General features: G+C 36.6%; 1 protein-coding gene across 24 annotated transcripts in view; it reads right to left on the reverse strand.

Annotated features, from left to right (window-relative positions):
• The window catches only part of PATJ (PATJ crumbs cell polarity complex component), a 353,800-nt gene that overhangs the window by 191,982 nt on the left and 142,568 nt on the right, over positions 1-19,250 (reverse strand). For 21 of the 24 annotated variants that reach the window (XM_022575833.2, XM_089921641.1, XM_089921673.1 and 18 more), the window contains 3 exons: positions 9,899-10,009; positions 5,337-5,414; positions 1,252-1,351 (listed from right to left, as the gene is read on the reverse strand). In XM_022575833.2, coding sequence (XP_022431541.2) covers positions 1,252-1,351; positions 5,337-5,414; positions 9,899-10,009 — 289 coding nt within the window. The remainder of the gene's footprint in view (positions 1-1,251; positions 1,352-5,336; positions 5,415-9,898; positions 10,010-19,250) is intronic. The other 3 variants (XM_089921669.1, XM_089921661.1, XM_089921680.1) reach the window with 3 other exon arrangements.

The raw sequence follows: 19,250 nt of genomic DNA on the forward strand, positions 1-19,250 counted from the left end.
TTGAGAACAAAGGCACTGCAGTACCTTTATGAAATTTTGTTTCCATGCCTTTGTATCCTCCCTTCCAGGCTGGTGACCCCACAGAGAAAACAAGGAGCTATGTTTCATTTATCTCACAGAAGACTCACTTAGCACTGTTAGTGAAAAGCAGTTGGTTTTCAACAGAGATTGTTGAACAAATGAAAATGCATGAGAAAGCGTTCTGTAAAATCACAAAGTACAAACCAAGTTTTTATAAAGTCAACTTGTTATATAGTTATATTTATTTTTATATTTCATTTATATATTATATTTAGAAAAATATAAAGTTATAGTCAACTTTATAATACTTGTTGAAGATTCACAATACGCCAGGCTAAAGTCCTTATCGCCTTATTTTAATCTTCATCACAACCCCTTTGAAGTAGGTACCATTATTTTCATAGAAGAGGGCATGCTTAAAGTCACGCACTAGGAAGTACTGGAGCCAGAATTTTAACTCTTTCAATTTCTGTATCAGACTCCTTTTCTATATTATAGAAGGAAAAATATTATTTTAAAATATGTAAATTTCAAAAACCATGAAATTCACCCATTCAAATGTATAATCCTGTACGTTTCAGTATAGTCACAAATTGTGCAACCATCATCACAATCTAATTTTAGAACATTTTCATCACCCCCAAAATAAATTCCATACACAACAGCAATCAGATCTAAACTACATATAATTTACATACATATAAGATATATAAATTCTTTTAAATAAAGCCTTCATTAAATATATGTGTGAGTGTATATTTGATACAACTAATGCAAAAGGACGTCATGAAATGACGTCTAAAGGAAAAATTATGACTTCGTTGGCCCTCTGTAATTTTGCATTGACAATATCACCATCCACTTGAGTAGGGCACGTAATCAAGGCCTAAAATCTACATTCAACTCTTATTATTATGGGTCAAACTCCAATTTCAGGGACTTCTTAGCATTTGTGTAATCATAACCAAATAGTAAGACTAGGAGGGAATGTAGATAAAAGTTTACCACCCAGCTGCCTTTGATACTCACTCTGTTATATTAGTGTCAAAGACAAAAACTTAGGAAAATAAAGTCACAGAAGTTTTGGAGATGTAAACTTTCTTTTTCAGCAAGATATGTTAATGCACATTTTCTAAGAAGCTATACCACTGTATTTGACAATTTACAACAATCGTTAAAGCATAATATAATAAATTCTGCATCCACCCCAAATAATGAAAAGGAACTCACTGTTGGTAAGTGCATATTCTTCTTCAGTTTCATCGCTGTCATCAGATGGAGCTTTATAAGGAGGCGGCAGTTTCATTGGAGGTGGAGCAGTTCCTCGCCTCTGAAGATGCAAAATTTGAGAGAAGCGTTAATTGTCTTTGTATAACCTCTTCCTCAATGACAAACAGGATAAAAAAGATAATCTGTAAATATTTTGACTCTATCCAACTTCCATCACATCACCAGGATTGTAAAATAAATACAATTCATTCTCTTATGTTTATGTTATTATGTAAAAGTGACTCTGTGATGTAATACAGAAAACAAGAATTCAAAGGCACAGCTTTTAAGACTGTTAACCTACCCAGAAGAATGAATTCCTTTCTCCAGTGAGAAAGTCAATTATATGTACTTTCTTTACACTGTTGAGGCTTAGTTTTCTTTATTTCTGACCAAATAACTCAAATGAAAAACATTTCAAAATTAAGTCTAAATGTAAAAACTACCCAATGTGTTAATCCTACAATTATTTAAACTTTTTATTCAATTGTAGAAGGTAAAGATTTCATTCTTTAAAAACTACTTGAAATACCAAGATTTTCTAACCAAAGAGGTATTCATCTACAATTTATAAAGAGTCAACACACATTTTAATGTTTTAAAAAAGAAAGAGAAAGCTTTATGATGAATATTTTTTGTATTTCTGTATAAGTATTCTTTAAATTTACACACCAAATGATACAGCACATCAATATTTGGTTCAAATAGGCTTAATTAAAGTAGACTTTATGATCAGATTACCTTCACAGAATGTTGACATTTTCTTGAACGCTGGGAAAAATAAAACATGCCCAACTACGGAGAGATCCAAGCTGCTGGGAAGAATGGGAGCCGATACACACAAGCACTCCACAAAAGCCAAAATAACCAGATTAAGATTTGTTTTGCTACAGGATTTCAATAAAGTACAATCAATTATGCTTTATAGGACAAAGCCACTAATGGCAGGATACACGTCAGTAAATGGACAATGACTGGTCCATTACAGAAAGCCGGCATGTAATAAATTCCTCCAAAATAAAAAACAATATTTGGGATCCATAAAGAAAAACACACACCCAAATTTATTTAAGATAATGTCTAACCAAAACAGTACTTTGTACATTTATAGAAAATCCAAAAATCAATAAAATGCAAGAGTGATGAAGGAAGAGAAGATGCCAAATACAAAGTACTTGTTAAGCAACAAAAGAATTCAAAAATGTGATCATGGTGTCTCTTTAATTCTTGTTTGAAAAAACTTAAAAGTGAGTTAAATGAAGAATAATAAAGGCAAATGAATTTTCAGCAAACCTTTTCCTCAGACCAGATCATTCTAAGTGAAAGACAATGCTCAGAACAAGGACAGCCAGCTTTTAAAATAGTATTAAGGGGGCTTCCCTGGTGGTGCAGTGGTTGAGAGTCCGCCTGCCGATGCAGGGGACACGGGTTCGTGCCCTGGTCCGGGAAGATCCCACATGCCGCGGAGCGGCTGGGCCCGTGAGCCATGGCCACTGAGCCTGTGCGTCCGGAGCCTGTGCTCCGCAGCGGGAGAGGCCACAGCAGTGAGAGGCCCGCGTATCACCAAAAAAAAAAAAAAAGGACCTTAGAAGGAAATTTATGGTCTGAAATGACTATTTTAGAAAAAAAGAATGGTTAAAACTTAATAAATTCTACAACTATCTAAAGATTATTAGGTGGGGGGAAGGAAATAAACCCAAATAAGACAATATAAAAATGAGAACAAAATTAATTAAGCAGAATAAAGATATAACAGAGAAGACTAACAGCTCAAAGCTTAATTCTTCAAAATGAGGAATTAAATGAAAAATTACTTTCAAGATTAATAAAAAAATAAACTATATTCATAATGAAAAAGAACTACTTTGAAGAGAACACAGATAATACACGTTAAGAGAATAAACAACTTTATACCAACAAATGCAAAAATTAGGTGACATCAATATTCCTAGAAAAGAGTCAGTAATCAAAACTGACTCTAAAAGGAACAGAAAATCTGAATAGCTCAGTAACACAGGCCCTTGATGGCTTCATAAGCTAATCTGACCAAACATGTAAGGCATGGATAATTACTATTTTACACAAACTCTCAGAGAACTGAAAAGAAGAAGTACTCCTACTATTCATTTTAGTAGTCTTCTATAACCAAAACCAGACAGGATAGTATATAAACAGAAAATTCCAGGCCAAACTTGTTCAAAATCACAGATGTAAAAATTCTAAATGAAATAATACTAGCAAACAGGCAAAAAAGATCATGACCAAATTAATTTAAGATTGGTTTAACATTACAGAATCTATTAATATAATTCACCACATTAAGGAATTCAAGGAGAAAAAAAAACCACATACAAATTATTTCAGTGAATGTAGATAATACATTTGATAAAATTCAATGTCAATCCCATTCGTGATAAAAATTCTTAGCAAAATAAGAATGAAAGGGAATACTTCCATAACCAAAGGATAATCTATAAAAACTTACAGCACACATCATATTTAATGGTTAAATATTGAAAGCAATTTCCTAACTACCAGGAGGTAAAACAATAAGAATGTTAGCTCTTATTACCTCCATTAAACACCACAGAGGTCTTAGCAGATATAATAAAACAAGGGATAAAATACTGGAAAGGGAAGAAGAAAACTGCCTTTATCCAAAGTGGTTATTATTATCCATATAGAAAATTCAGAAATGAAAATCTACATAGTACTAGAATTTGGGATTCATATTCTTATTAAAAATTATATATATATATATGTATATGTGAAGTACATACACCAAGACACTAAAAGCATACATCAAGACACTAAAAGCTTCTACATAAAATATTTAATAAGTTTATCTTTAGGTGGTGGGTTTATGAGAGATTTTAACTTTTTTATTTTAGCATTTTGGTTTTCCCAGTGTCCTGAACCAGATTATTTTATAAAAGAATAAGAGAATAATGTTACAAGATGTCAAAAAATATATAAAATTCAATTTCATATCTACATACTAGCAACAGAAAATGCAATTTAAAAATATTTAAAAGCAACACAAAATATAAGGATTTCTAGGAATAAACCAAAGATTTACAATGCCTTTCTGAAGAAAATGATAACAATTAATTGTAAGAAATAAAAGAGGAATTTAATAAATAGAAAGACATACCAGGTTAATGGTTAAGAAGGCTCAATATCATAAAGATGTAAATTCTTTACAATTTATAGATCTGACACAACTCCAATCAAAATTGTCAAAGAGAGTTTTTGGTAGAATTTGACAAGCTAATTATAAAATTAAATGGAAAAGAAAAAGGACACAAATAGGTAATACACTTGTAAAGAAAAAGAAATACGTAAAGGAGATTGCTCTACTAGAAAACAAGATTTATTATTAGACTTTAATAATTTAGGCAGGGCAGCATTTGTGCTGGGATAAACAAATGGAACAAAGAGAACGCTCAGAAACAATCTTCCCCTGATAACCTGAGATATGACAGAGGTTGTGGTGCAAAGGAGGGCCTATTTAAAAGAGTGGGATAATTACTTACCTTTATGGGGAAAAATGAAAATCCATCCTACCTGACACCATACCCTAAGATAAACTTTATATCAACTAATTCTACTAGAATAGAGGTGGGGAAACAGGAGTGGAGGATTAACTCTGATTGACAGTAAGAAACGTTTTCTCAGGAGAGATGACCTTTGACCTGCTCCTTCAAGAATGAAAAGGAAAAGCAATGTGGAAAATGGACTTCCAGGCTGAGGGAGCAGCAAGATCAAAGTCTGAGAAACTTTCTGGGAACAGACAGACAACCAGCCCAGCTGAACAGGAAAGACAGAGAAAGATGATGATGGCTGATTGGTGCGTCATGACATTTTTACACCTATACTCCACTAGGCCTTCATCCAGGCCAGAATCAGTCATGTTCACAGAAGGGAAATATTATAACTACAGTACTTCTATCCTGATACTCATCAAAAAAACACTTATTAATTGCAGCTCAGATATGCAAAAAGAAACCAGAAACATTTTTTAAAAGCTTGCAAGGTTAGGTTACCTTTTCTTTTTTTTCTTGGGTGTCTTGGTCCTCGTTATTAGTGATTTTTTTGGCCTTGTTATGTGCACTAGGAATGACCTACCACCACAATAACAAGGAAGGGGGAAAAGGAAAACATTTAAATGTCACAATCATTACGTGGCTTTAATTTTTTTAAAAAACAATTAAAATCCTACTTAACTCTCTAACTTCACCTAAAAGTAAAGACACGAGAAGTACAATTCAAGGCAAGCAATACTACTTGGGAAATCTAACAAGCTATAAAACCCAAAATGTGCGTGCGTGCGTGTGTGTGTGTGTGTGTGTGTGTGTGTAGCATCAAGGGGCAATAAATTCACAGGCTTGTGTAGATCCAGAAAGTGAAGATGAAGACTAAGAGGGTCACAATACTTACTGTCATCCAAACATCTCATTTTGCGAAATACACTTTTAAGGGTAAGCAAAGTTAATTCCTAGAACGCTGAATGCAACATTTATTTCATAGATCTACCTTATTCATCACTGCACCCCAGTTCAAGTATGATATCTAGCACACTGTGCACATTCAATAAATATTTCACTATCACTGCTAGCATATAAATAAATTATAAAGCTATTTACACTCCTGGATAAGAGGTCAATGAGAGCTATAACCCTGTTGCTCAGAAAAAGCCTAATACATAGTAGTGTTGAATAAATGTTTATAAATGAGTCAAACAGCTCAATTTCATAGAAATAATTTTAATTCTTAATGGTGCCAACATCATAGATTACTTTTTGACTCATTTCTTTTTGTAAAACTATCTATAAAACATCTTAGGAAAATACAAAACTGTTAGTGATTTTTTTAAAAGGATCCTTAAATAGCTAACACAAATAATGTTGGCATGAAATCTGATGACAGACATGCAAATTAAAAGGAAAAATAAATATCCTTTCTCAGAAAATTAAAGGAACTTCCTGCCTAGGGATAATTTAGAAAACAAAACCAAAAAAACACTTCTCTCTAAAGGCAATTTAAGGGGCTTCCCTGGCAGTCCAGTGGTTAAGGCTTCACCTTCCAATGCAGGGGGTGCGGGTTCAATCCCTGGTCAGGGAGCTAAGATCCAACATGCTTCATGGCCAAAAAATCAAAACAAAAAACAGAAGCAATATTGTAACAAATTCAATAAAGACTTTAAATATGGTCCACATCAAAAAAAAATCTTTAAAAAGAATAAAAAATAAAGGCAATTTAAGATTAATTCTTCTTTACTTTTAACTTAGAGTCTAAGGAAATTAATTTTGGAATAAAGTCTCAGGAATGTTTCACTTAAGTAAAAAACAACAGTAGTGATAAAGCAACATGTTTTTGGTGCTTCCTATGTAAATAGACACTGTACTTAATATTTATTTCTCTCTTTATTTATTTTTAATATTTATTTGGCTGAGCCAGGTCTTAGTTGCGGCACACGGGATCTTCTATGCAGCATGCGGGATCAGTTGTGGCATGCGGACTCCTTTAGTTGCAGCAAGACGGATCTAGCTTCCCGACCAGGGATCGAACCTGGGCTCCCTGCACTGGGAGTGTGGAGTCTTAGCCACTGGACCATCAGGGAAGTTCTCTGCTTAATATATACAACAACCTAAGTCAGAGTTCAAAAACTAGTCGGTCTACAGGTATATGTTTCTTGTCCTAAAGAATTTTAAAACAGGAGCTTCCCTTGTGGCGCAGCGGTTAAGAACCCGCCTGCCAATGAAGGGTACACGGGTTCGAGCCCTGGTCCGGGAAGATCCCACATGCTGTGGAGCAACTAAGCCCGTGCACCACAACTACTGAGCCTGCGCTCTAGAGGCCACGAGCCACAACTACTGAGCCCGCGTGCCACAACTACTGAAGCCCACGTGCCTAGAGCCTGTGCTCTGCAACAAGAGAAGCCACTGCAATGAGAAGCCCACGCACGGCAACAAAGAGTAGCCCCCGCTCACAGCAACTAGAGCAAGCCCACGCGCAGCAACGAAGACCCAACGCAGCCATAGATAAATAAATAAATAAATAGAATTTTAAAACAAATACTTTGTCTCTCTAGAAAGTTATAATATCTGCCTACACTGGACCTACTTTCTCCTCTGAAAAAAACAGCTGAAACTGAATGGCAGAAGCTTCCTGATGTTAGCTGCCATTCACAAAGTTTGCAATGTTTACTTTTCAAAGAGCAGAGAAATATCTTTCTATATGCATACCATTAGCAAAATTTGGAAGACAAAAGGCCCACCAAAAAGACTATATCTTTAAGAAAAGTAGGACAGCACATGTTTCTTATGAAAGTAAAAAATATATTTCTATACGACTAATACACAAAATGTACACGTGTCCAAAAAATTTAGGTGCCATTATGAAACAATGACATTAGGGAAATACAAATGGAATACAGGAAAAAATAAAACAACACATGATAATAAATTTAATGAACTGAAGGCATGATGCCAATTTCAAAAGGGTTTGTTTTTTAATATATTAAAAAAAAAACCCTAATGCTACTGTGAAATGTAATTTTAACTGGAAAATGTTACCTTCGCATAAAAACTTTCTATAGAGGTGTACAGTATAAATCATGAATTTTGCTCTCAAATAAGCATTTACCAAGTAAATCTAAGCAGATACACACATTTCTTTCTAGCAAGCTGAAAAAATAGTTGAGAAATTCAGGAGGAAAAGCTTAAAAAAGTAATGTGTTGTTGATCCCCCTAAACCACCTGCTAAAAGCACAAATATAAAAAAATAAAATACAACTCAAAAAAAGGTACAAATATAAACACCACTGCTCAATTCATGGTGTTGATGAGAATTTCCATGTAACCAAGGCATGTTTAAACACAGGACCTTGATGGAAATGACTTATTTGGGGGTTTTGAAGAAAGTCTCAAAGTTTAATGTAAGCTGATCAAAAATAATTAAGAATTTGGCTATATTTTCTATTCCTGTGATGACCAATATAACTTGCAAGAATAAGTAAGCCGAAGAGAGCACCGTTTGGCAAAGATTTGAAACTTGATTCCTTTCATTTCCTTATTCAACTGGAATCACTTTGTTCTTAAAAAAAAAAAAAAGGAACAAATCATGGACATTAATATCATCGCCATCCCTTGGCTAGAATCACAGATAGTTCAATGCTTGATGAACCCAATGCACAATGTAACAGCCTGTGATGCTGCCTGAGGGTTAAGTAACTTGAACATCGGGCGATGCTGAAGACATTTTCCCTTGTTTTGAACAGTTGAAAGAAATTGTACTGTTTATGTCCTCCAAATGAAAATTTCGACCTCAGCTCACCAACGAAGGCTGGATTAAAATCTTGGCCGTTTTGGCTGACTTTATAACCTATTAAAATGCTTTAAATATTTTTTCAGAGGGGCATTTGCAAGTGGCCACATAAATGTATAATCTGATTGGTTCATTCTCGCTCAAAACTATTTCTTTGGAAGTGTCATTTGGCAGGGAATAATCTGGCCAATTTTCCTACAGAATTCAGTTTCCAGAAATAAAAGTGATGGCCTCAATGACTGTCTCAATATTATAAGAGTTAAAAGGTGGATTCCAATAAATCTAGAATTTCAAGTTTTATAAAAATGTGAAGACCTTATTCAGTTTACTTCTCTCAATTAGTCTTGATGGTATAAACGGAGCACTAAGACTAGAAGGGACTGTGCTGCAGTGCAGTGCACCACAGCAGAGCTGCCCAGGTGGGGTGAGGCTGCAACCCACTGTGTGCAGGCAGGCTACAAGCGTGCTGAAATAGCATGTTGATGCCTTCGCCCTTGGGACAGCCAGACATCTGTTTACACAGTTTGCCATACAAATATTATTTTCTGTATTCCCTGACATAAAAAAAGGTTGAAAGGCACTGCATTAGCGAATTGAAAAGCAAATTTTTAAAAAATATGCAGAGTTTTTCTACTGTTCATAAGTGTCTATGTTTTGAACAGCTGTCTTCCATTATAAAATAAAGAAAAATAAACATTACTTCCAGGTACAGGGCTTACGGGGCTGCATATTGCAATATAAAATACACATCCTGCCACTAACATCTGTGTATCAGAGTTCTAATTCCATTCCAAATAAGTAATTTATTATAGAAAAAAAATTCTATGATTAAATACTGCTCTTTGCGAATTCAGAATCTTTAACAGAACATACAACAATGCAACACGTCTGAATTTTTACATGCCTGTAAAAATACCATTTGGTGGTCCCTCTAGAATGTTTTTAACCCTGACCTACTCTGTATTCAAAGTATTTTATAAACAAAGTAACTGGTTCAGAAAGGTTAGGTAACTTGCCTCCAAATTAGCAAAAATGGTAAACAGGCAATCAAGGAATCAAAAATGGGTCTGTTAGACTCCACTGCACACTGGAATAACACAAATTTGACCAGGAAATCAAAATCAGAGGAAAAAAGGGAAAATTGAGGTTAATAACTAAATTTTAATGAAGTTAATGCTTCCTTTACGTAATAGTAGAATAACAGTAAAAATATATTGAAAAATACTTGGAGGCAAAAGCTTGGTCCACAGATATAGAGAATATTTTTTAAGTAGCTTACTCTTGGAGTGGATGACAAGCTCTGAACAACAAACACCACAGGGTTCCCTGCATTCTTAATGGCCTCAACCGCTTCTCTGTGAGAGGCATTCTGCAAATCTACTCCAGACACCTAAAAACACAGAAGCAATTTATTTCAATTAGAAGGGCAGCAGATCTTGTGGATAGGTTAATTCAAAGTTCATGCGTATTATCTAGTTACAAGAAGAGCCAGAATTGAATGAATTATACCAAAGCCAGAAAAAAATAAGATTGACCCAAACAAGCTTTGCTGTTTTAGGAGATCATGTTTAAGGATATTAATGTTTCACCTTCAAGAAAAGTAAATAAGGTAAATATCTTAATAACAATGGCCCTGATTAAATATAATTATCCAAAATAGGTAGCTCAGTCAGTAACAGAACCTTAAAAAGCTTCTGAACTTGTAATGTCACCTCTGCCACTATCACAGTACACAATTCTGAGTGAGGGCAGGGGGTGGGGATCTCTCTGGTCTCACCTTCTCTCAAGTAAACTGAGAAGAATGACATTTTAAGCAAATTGCCCATTATCACAGTTGAGAAGCTGAACATTTCTCAAATTATATCAAAAAAGAAGTATGAAAACACCCATAGGTTCTTTCTAAAAGAGTTCTGTGTTCAACAAATTTGAGTATGTGGAATCTAGAAAAATGGTAGAGATGAACTTATTTGCAAAGCAGAAATCGAGTCACAGATGTAGAGAACAAATTTACAGTTACCAAGGGGGGAAGGGAGGGGGGTTGGATGAATTGGGATATTGGGACTGACATATATACACTACTATGTATAAAATACGTAACTAATGAGAACCTACTGTATAGCACAGGGAACTCTACTCAGTGCTCTGTGGTGATCTAAATGGGAAGGAAATCTAAAAAAGAGTGGATATATGTATACATATAACTGATTCACTTTGCTATACAGCAAGAAACTAACCAACATTGTAAAGCAACTATACTCCAATAAAAATTAATTTAAAAAACTGGGGCAAGTGTAAACATCTCCTTATTATATAAGTCTGGGAGAACATAACTTGTGAACATGCCCATAATCTCAAAGAGCATTCTGTATTTATCAAACATATTTACAAGAACCAATTTTTGAAACTGATAATGTAAGGAAGCCTTGGTAAAAGTTGAGGTGGTTTACAGTCAGTTGACAGCGACAATTTGTGAATATTGTTTTGCCGTAAGGGGATCAAAGAAATAGGAATGTAAGTGAAGAGGGATGTGGGATCAAGTTTGGTTTTTGTTTTTAAGATGGGATAGATTACAGTAATAATGATGCAGTGGAGAGGAAAAATGAAGGGTAGAGAGGAGTGATGACCGTGGAAGCAAATCCTTGGACAGTGAAGAGGGAATGACTTCCACTGTACAAGTTAGACTGGCTCTGGATAGAAGAAACATAAATAGTTCATTTGCTGTGCCAAATACAGTCAGAAAAAAGCTTTGGTATGCAGTGGGAGCAAGGGGAAACTCTCTTTTGACTGCTTCTATTTTCTCAATGAAATAAGAAACAAGGACCTTAAACAGAGATTAAGACTGCAGCAGGAGGTATAGGAGGTTTGAAGTAGTTACCTCTGAAAGTAGAAGAATGGAACAACTCGGGAAATATTACAGGGCTACAGGGCAGAATTAAAGACCCACTTGAGGGGGTGGTCATGAATTTAAAATGAGACCAGACAGCATGGGTGGTTATTTTCTCCAGCCGTGCTAGAGATCTGAAATAAGCAAAAAGTTGCACTTAAGTAGGATGTGATTGGTTCTCCCAGGCAAGTTCAGTGAAAGGAAAGAGGATCAAAGGAGTTGGAAGTATATGCAAGGGAGTGATAGGATGATAAGTCACTGAATCTGAGCAGAATGAGGAAGAAAGTGAGCATGCCAGAAGCCGAGAGACAGAAGCGAGGGTTCTAAGGTAGGAGATACGAGCCCAGTGTGTTAGAGGGGTTTAAAGCCAGGTTGAGTCTACAGTACAGAGAAAGAGGAGAGAGCGGAAAGAGGTGAGGCCAGGGAGGCAGCCGAAGCCACCTGCAAAATCCAAAAGGCCATGGCAAGAACTTTGGCTTTTTATTCTAATAGGTATCAATGAAGATTTTAATGCTCTGTGAAAGCTCTTTTCCCGTATGAGTTGAGGAAGGATACAAATAATAGTAAATGAAAAAAATACAGACAAAAATTAAAGCGACACATAAAAGCTGTCACAACAGTTTGATGAAGCTTCTTTCAAATAACCTGATCCCCAAAATATTCAACAGTAAGAGAAGTAGAAGCTATATGAGAACTACTTCCTCCTCTAGTAATAATCAGTTTTTGTTTCCCTAACAGAGATTTCCACATTGCTAAATGCGAAGCACCGAAGTCGGGAAGGTAGGAAAAAAACAGTATTCTGTCATATTACAACACAAAAATAATCTTAGTTTTTCTCAGCTTTAAAATTATAAGAGTATGTTCATTCACACAGATGAAGACCCATTTCTAAAAATTACATTAAATTCTAACTTCCTAGTTTAAAAAACTCTTCTTTATACGGACCTAAACCTTTCATGCAATTGTTTCAAGACAAAGAGAAATGATTATTAAACTTCACTAACAAAACAAACAAGTAATGCTTTTCATAGAAAAAAGTAAACAAATGACTCATTATGCTTCACAAAATATATATTAGAGTGTAACATTTCAGGGCTGTTGTGAATTTGAAGAAATATAAATTATTAAATATGAGATAAAACAGTGGACTCTTAGTATGTGTATGAGTGATGATGATTAAATGAGAGAATACTTTATATTCAACTGAGCACAGAGAAAGATGAGAAAAAGAAACAAAATTCAAAAAGATTTAAAAAGTAAACAATCCAATTAGAAAACAGGCAAAAACACAAACAAACATTTCACCAAAGAGGGTATTGGATGGCAATCAAGTACATGAAAAGTTCTTTCTCATTAGCCATTAGGGAACCGCAAATTAAAACAACAATGATATCACTATATACCTATCAAGAATGGCTAAAATGAAAAACAGTGACAACACCAAATGTTGATGAGGATGCAGAGAAACTGAATCACTCATACATTGCTGGTGGAAATACAAAATAGTACAGCCATTCTGGAAAATAGTTTGACAGTTTCTTAAAACTAAAAAGGAACTTAACATACAACCCAGCAGTTACACTCTTGGGCATCTATCCCAGAGACACAAAGACTTATTTTCACTCAGGAACTTGTATACAAATGTTTATAGGAGCTTTATTCATAACAGCCAAGAACTGGAAACTACCAAAGTGTCTTTCAATGGGTGAATTGGTTAAACGGTGGTACCTCCATACCATGGAATACTACTCATCCATAAAAAGGGATGAACGAGGAGGCGCCTTCAAGTTGGCAGAGGAGTAAGACGTGGAGATCACCTTCCTCCCCACAAATACATCAAAACTACATCTACATGTGAAACAACCCTTACAGAACACCTACTGAACACTGGCAGAAAACCTCAGACTTCCCTCAGTTTCCCAAAAAGAAACTCCCCAAGTACCTGGGTAGGGCAAAAGAAAAAAGAATAAACAGAAACAAAAGAATAGGGACGGGACCTGCACCAGTGGGAGGGAGCTGTGAAGGAGGAAAAGTTTCCACACACTGGGAAGCTCCTTCACCGGTGGAGATGGGGGCTGGGCAGAGGGGAAGCTTCAGAGCCAAGGAGGAGAGCGCAGGAACAGGGGTGCAGAGGTCAAAGCGGAGAGATTCCCGCACAGAGGATCGGTGCTGACCGGCACTCACCAGCCCGAGAGGCTTGTCTGCTCAGCCGCCGGGGCGGGCGGGGGCTGGGAGCTGAGGCTCGGGCTTCGGAGGTCGGATCCCAGGGAGAGGACTGGGGTTGGCTGAGTGAACACGTCCTGAAGGGGGCTAGTGCGCCACAGCTAGACGGGAGGGAGTCTGGGAAAAAGTCTGGAACTGCCTAAGAGGCAAGAGGCAATTTTTTTCGGGGTGCACAAGGAGACGGGATTCAGAGCACCGCCTAAATGAGCTCCAGAGACGGGCACGAGCTGTGGCTATCAGCGTGGACCCCAGAGATGGGCATGAGACGCTAAGGCTGCTGCTGCAGCCAGCAAGAATCCTGTGTGCAAGCACAGATCACTATCCACACCTCCCCTCCTGGGAGCCTGTGCCACCCACCACTGCCAGGGTCCTGAGATCCAGGGACAACTTCCACGGGAGAACATACGGAGCACCGCAGGCTGTTGCAACATCACATCGGCCTCTGCCACGGCAGGCTCGCCCCGCATTCTGTACCCCTCCGTCCCCCCGACTGAGTGAGCCAGAGTCCTCCAATCAACTGCTACTTTAACCCCATCCTGTCTGGGCGGGGAACAGATGCCCTCAGGCGACCTACATACAGAGGCGGGGTCAAATCCAAAGCTGAACCCCAGGAGCTATGCAAACAAAGAAGGGTAAGGGAAATCTCTCCCAGCAGCCTCAGGAGCAGCAGATTAAATCTCCACAATAAACGTGATGTACCCTTCATCTCTGGAATACCTGAATAGACAACGAATCATCCCAAAATTCAGGCAGTGGACGTTAGGAGCAACTGTAGCCTTAGGGTTTGCTTTCTGCGTCTAATTTGTTTCTGGTTTTACGTTTACCTTGGTTTAGTATTTACAGTTAATTACCAATAGTAGATTTCTTTTATTGATTGGGCTGCTCTCTTCCTTTTTATATATATATATATTTATTTTTCTTTTTCCTTTTTCTCTTTTTGTGAGTGTGTATGTGTATACTTCTTTGTGTGATTTAGTCTGTATAGCTTTGCTTTTCCCATTTGCCTAGGGTTCTGTCTGTACGTGTTTTTGGTTTTTTGTTTTTTTTGTTAGTATAGTGTTTAGCACTTGTTATCATTGGTGGATTTGTTTCTTGGTTTGGTTGCTCTCTCTCTTTCTTTCTTAATTACTTTTAATTTTTTAAATTGTTAATTTTTATTTTAATAACTATATTTTCTTTTCTTTCTTTCTTTTTTTTCTCCCTTTTCTTCTGAGCCATGTGGCTGACAGGGTCTTGGTGCTCTGGCCAGGTGTCAAGCCTGAGCCTCTGAGGTGGGAGAGCCAAGTTGAGGACACTGGTCCACCACAGACCTCCCGGCCCCACATAATATCAAATGGCAAACACGCTCCCAGAGATCTCCATCTCAATGCTAAGACCCAGCTCCACTCAACGACCAGCAAGCTACAGTGCTGGACATCCTATGTCAAACAACTAGCAAGACAGGAACACAACCCCACCCATTAGCAGAGAGGCAGCTAAAATCATACTAAGGTCACAGACACCCCAAAACACACCACCAGACGTGGTCCTGCCCACCAGAAAGACAAGATCCAACCTTATCCACCAGAACACAGGCACAAGTACCCTCCACCAGGAAACCTACACAACCCACTGAACAAACCTTACCCACTGTGAGAACACCAAAAACAACGGGAACTACAAACCTGCAGCCTGTGAAAAGGAGACCCCAAACACAGGAAGTTAAGAAAAATGAGGAGACAGAGAAATACACAGCAGATGAAGGAGCAAGGGGAAAACCCACTGGACCAAACAAATGAAGAGGAAAGAGGCAGTCGACCTGAAAAAGCATTCAAAGTAATCATAGTAAAGATGATCAAAAACCTTGGAAACATAATGGAGAAAATACAAGAAACGTTTACAAAGACCTCGAAGAACTAAAGAGCAAACGAACAATGATGAACAACACAAAAAACGAAATTAAAAATTCTCTGGAAGGAATCAATAGCAGAATAACTGAGGCATAAGAATGGATAAGTGACCTGGAAGATAAAATAGTGAAAATAAATACTGCAGAGCAGAATAAAGAAAAAGAATGAAAAGAATTGAGGACAGTCTCGGAGACGGCTGGGACAACATTAAACTCACCAACATTCGAATTACAGGGCTCCCAGAAGAAGAGGAAAAAAAAGGGACTGAGAAAATATATGAAGAGATTATAGTTGAAAATTACTCTAATATGGGAAAGGAAATACTCAAGTCCAGGAAGCACAGAGAGTCCCATACATAATAAATCCAAGGAGAAACATGCCAAGACACATATTAATCAAACTATCAAAAATTAAATACCAAGAAAAAATATTAAAAGCAGCAAGGGAAAAGCAACAAATAACACACAAGGGAATCCCCATAATGTTAACAGCTGATCTTTCAGCAGAAACTCTCCAAGCCAGAAGGGAGTGGCAGGACATATTTAAAGTCATAAAAGGGAAAAACCTATAACCAAGATCACTTGACCCAGCAAGGATCTCATTCAGACTTGCCAGAGAAATTAAAACATTTACAGAGAAGCAAAAACTACGAGAATCCAGCACCACCAAATGAGCTTTGCAACAAATGCTAAAGGAACTTCTCTAGGCAGGAAACACAAAAGAAGGAAAAGATCTACAATAACAAACCCAAAACAATTAAGAAAATGGTAAAAGTAACATACATATTGATAACTGCCTTAAATGTAAATGGATTAAATACTCCAACCAAAAGACACAGAATGGCTGAATGGATACTAAAAAAGACCCATATATATGCTGTCTACAAGAGACCCACTTCAGACCTAGGGACACATACAGACTGAAAGTGAGGGGATGGAAAAAGATATCCCATGCAAATGAAAATCAAAAGAAAGCTGGAGCAGCAATTCAAATATCAGACAAAATAGACTTTAAAATAAAGACTATTACAACAGACAAAGAAGGACACTACATAATGATCAAGGGATCAATCCAAGAAGAAGGTATAACAATTGTAAATATTTATGCACCCAACATAGGAGCACCTCAATACATAAGGCAAATGCTAACAGCCATAAAAGGGGAAATCAACAGTAACACAGTCATAGTAGGGGACTTTAACACCCCACTTTCACCAACAGACAGATCAACCAAAATGAAAATAAATAAGGAAACACAAGATTTAAATGATACATTAAACAAGAAGGACTTAATTGATATTTACAGGACATTCCATCCAAAAACAACAGAATACACTTTCTTCTCAAGTGCTCATGGAACATTCTTCAGGACAGATCATATCTTGGGTCAAAAATCAAGCCTTGGTAAATTTAAGGAAACTGAAATCGTATCAAGTATCTTTACGGACCACAACGCTATGAGAGTAGATATAATTACAGGAAAAAATCTGTATAAAATACAAACACATAGAGGCTAAACAATACACTACAAAATAACCAAGGGATCATTGAAGAAATCAGAGGAAGTCAAAAAATACCTAGAAACAAATGAAAATGAAAACACAAAGACCCAAAACTTACGGGAAGCAGCAAAAGCAGTTCTAACAGGGAAGTTTACAGCAATACAATCCTACCTCAAGAAACAAGAAACATCTCAAATAAACAACCTAACCTTACACCTAAAGCAATTTGAGAAGGAAGAACAAAAAACCCATAGTTAGCAGAAGGAAAGAAATCATAAAAATCAGATCAGAAATAAATGAAAAAGAAATGAAGGAAACGATAGCAAAGATCAATAAAAGTAAAAGCTGGTTCTTTGAGAAGATAAACAAAATTGAAATACCATTAGCCAGACTCATCAAGAAAAAAAGGGAGAAGACTCGCATCAATAGAATTAGAACTGAAAAAGAAGAAGTAACAACTGACTGCAGAAATACAAAGGATCATGAGCAATTACTACAAGCAACTATATGCTTATTGGACAACCAAGAAGAAATGCACAAATTCTTAGGAAAGCACAACCTTCTGAGACTGGAAGGAAGAAATAGAAAATATGAACAGACCAATCACAAGCACTGAAATTGAAACTGGGATTAAAAATCTTCCAACAAACAAAAGCCCAGGACCAGATGGCTTCACAGGTGAACTCTATCAAACATTTAGAGAAGAACTAACACCTATCCTTCTGAAACTCTTCCAAAATATAACAGAGGAAGGAAAACTCCCAAACTCAACCTACGAGGCCACCATCACCCTGATACCAAAACCAGACAAAGATGTCACAAAACAAGAAAACTATAAGCCAGTATCACTGATGAACATAGATGCAAAAATCCTCAACAGAATACTGGCAAACGGAATCCAACAGCACATTGAAAGGATCATACACCATGATCAAGTGGGGTTTATCCCAGGAATGCAAGGATTCTTCAATATATGAAAATCAATCAATGTGATACACCATATTAACAAATTGAAGGATAAAAACCATATGATCATCTCAATAGATGCAGAAAAAGCTTTTGACAAAATTCAACACCCATTTATGATAAAAACCCTCTAGAAAGTAGGCATAGAGGGAACTTACCTCAACATAATAAAGGCCATATATGTGAAACCTACAGCCAACATCATTCTCAATGGTGAAAAACTGAAACCATTTCCATTAAGATCACGAACAAGACAAGGTTGCCCACTCTCTCCACTGTTATGCAAAATAGATTTGGAAGTTTTAAGCACAGCAATCAGAGAAGAAAAGAAATAAAAGTAATCCAAATTGGAAAAGAAGTAAAACTGTCACTGTTTGCAGATGACATGATACTATACATAGAGAATCCTAAAGACTCTACCAGAAAACTACTAGAGCTAATCAATGAATTTGGTAAAGTAGCAGGATACAAAATTAATGCACAGAAATCTCTCGCATTCCTATACACTAATGATGAAAAATCTTAAAGAGAAACTAAGGAAACACTCCCATTAACTAGTGCAACAGAAAGAATAAAATACTTAGGAATAAATCTACCTAAGGAGACAAAAGACCTGTATGCAGAAAACTATAAGACACTGATGAAAGAAATTAAAGATGATACAGACAGATGGAGAGATATACCATGTTCTTGGATTGGAAACATTGGAAACATTGTGAAAATGCCTATACTACCCAAAGCAATTTACAGTTTCAATGCAATCCCTATCAAACTACCAATGTAATTTTCCCAAACTAGAACAAAAAATTTCACAATTTGTATCGAAACACAAAAGACCCCGAATAGCCAAAGCAATCCTGAGAAAGAAAAATGGAGCTGGAGGAATCAGGCTTCCTGACTTCAGACTACACTACAAAGCTACAGTAATCAAGACAGCATTGTACTGGCACAAAAACAGAAATATAGATCAATGGAACAGGATAGAGAGCCCAGAGAAAAACCCATGCACATATGGTCACTTTATCTTTGATAAAGGAGTCAAGAATATACAATGGAGAAAAGACAGCCTCTTCAATAAGTGGTGCTGGGAAAATTCGACAGTTACATGTAAAAGAATGAAATTAGAACACTCCTTAACACCATATACAAAAATAAACTCAAAATGGAT

Source organism: Delphinapterus leucas, chromosome 1 (genome assembly GCF_059928025.1).
Source record: "Delphinapterus leucas isolate spDelLeu-1000000601 "Yukka" chromosome 1, BTC_Dleu_Yukka2, whole genome shotgun sequence".
Taxonomy (NCBI): domain Eukaryota; kingdom Metazoa; phylum Chordata; class Mammalia; order Artiodactyla; family Monodontidae; genus Delphinapterus; species Delphinapterus leucas.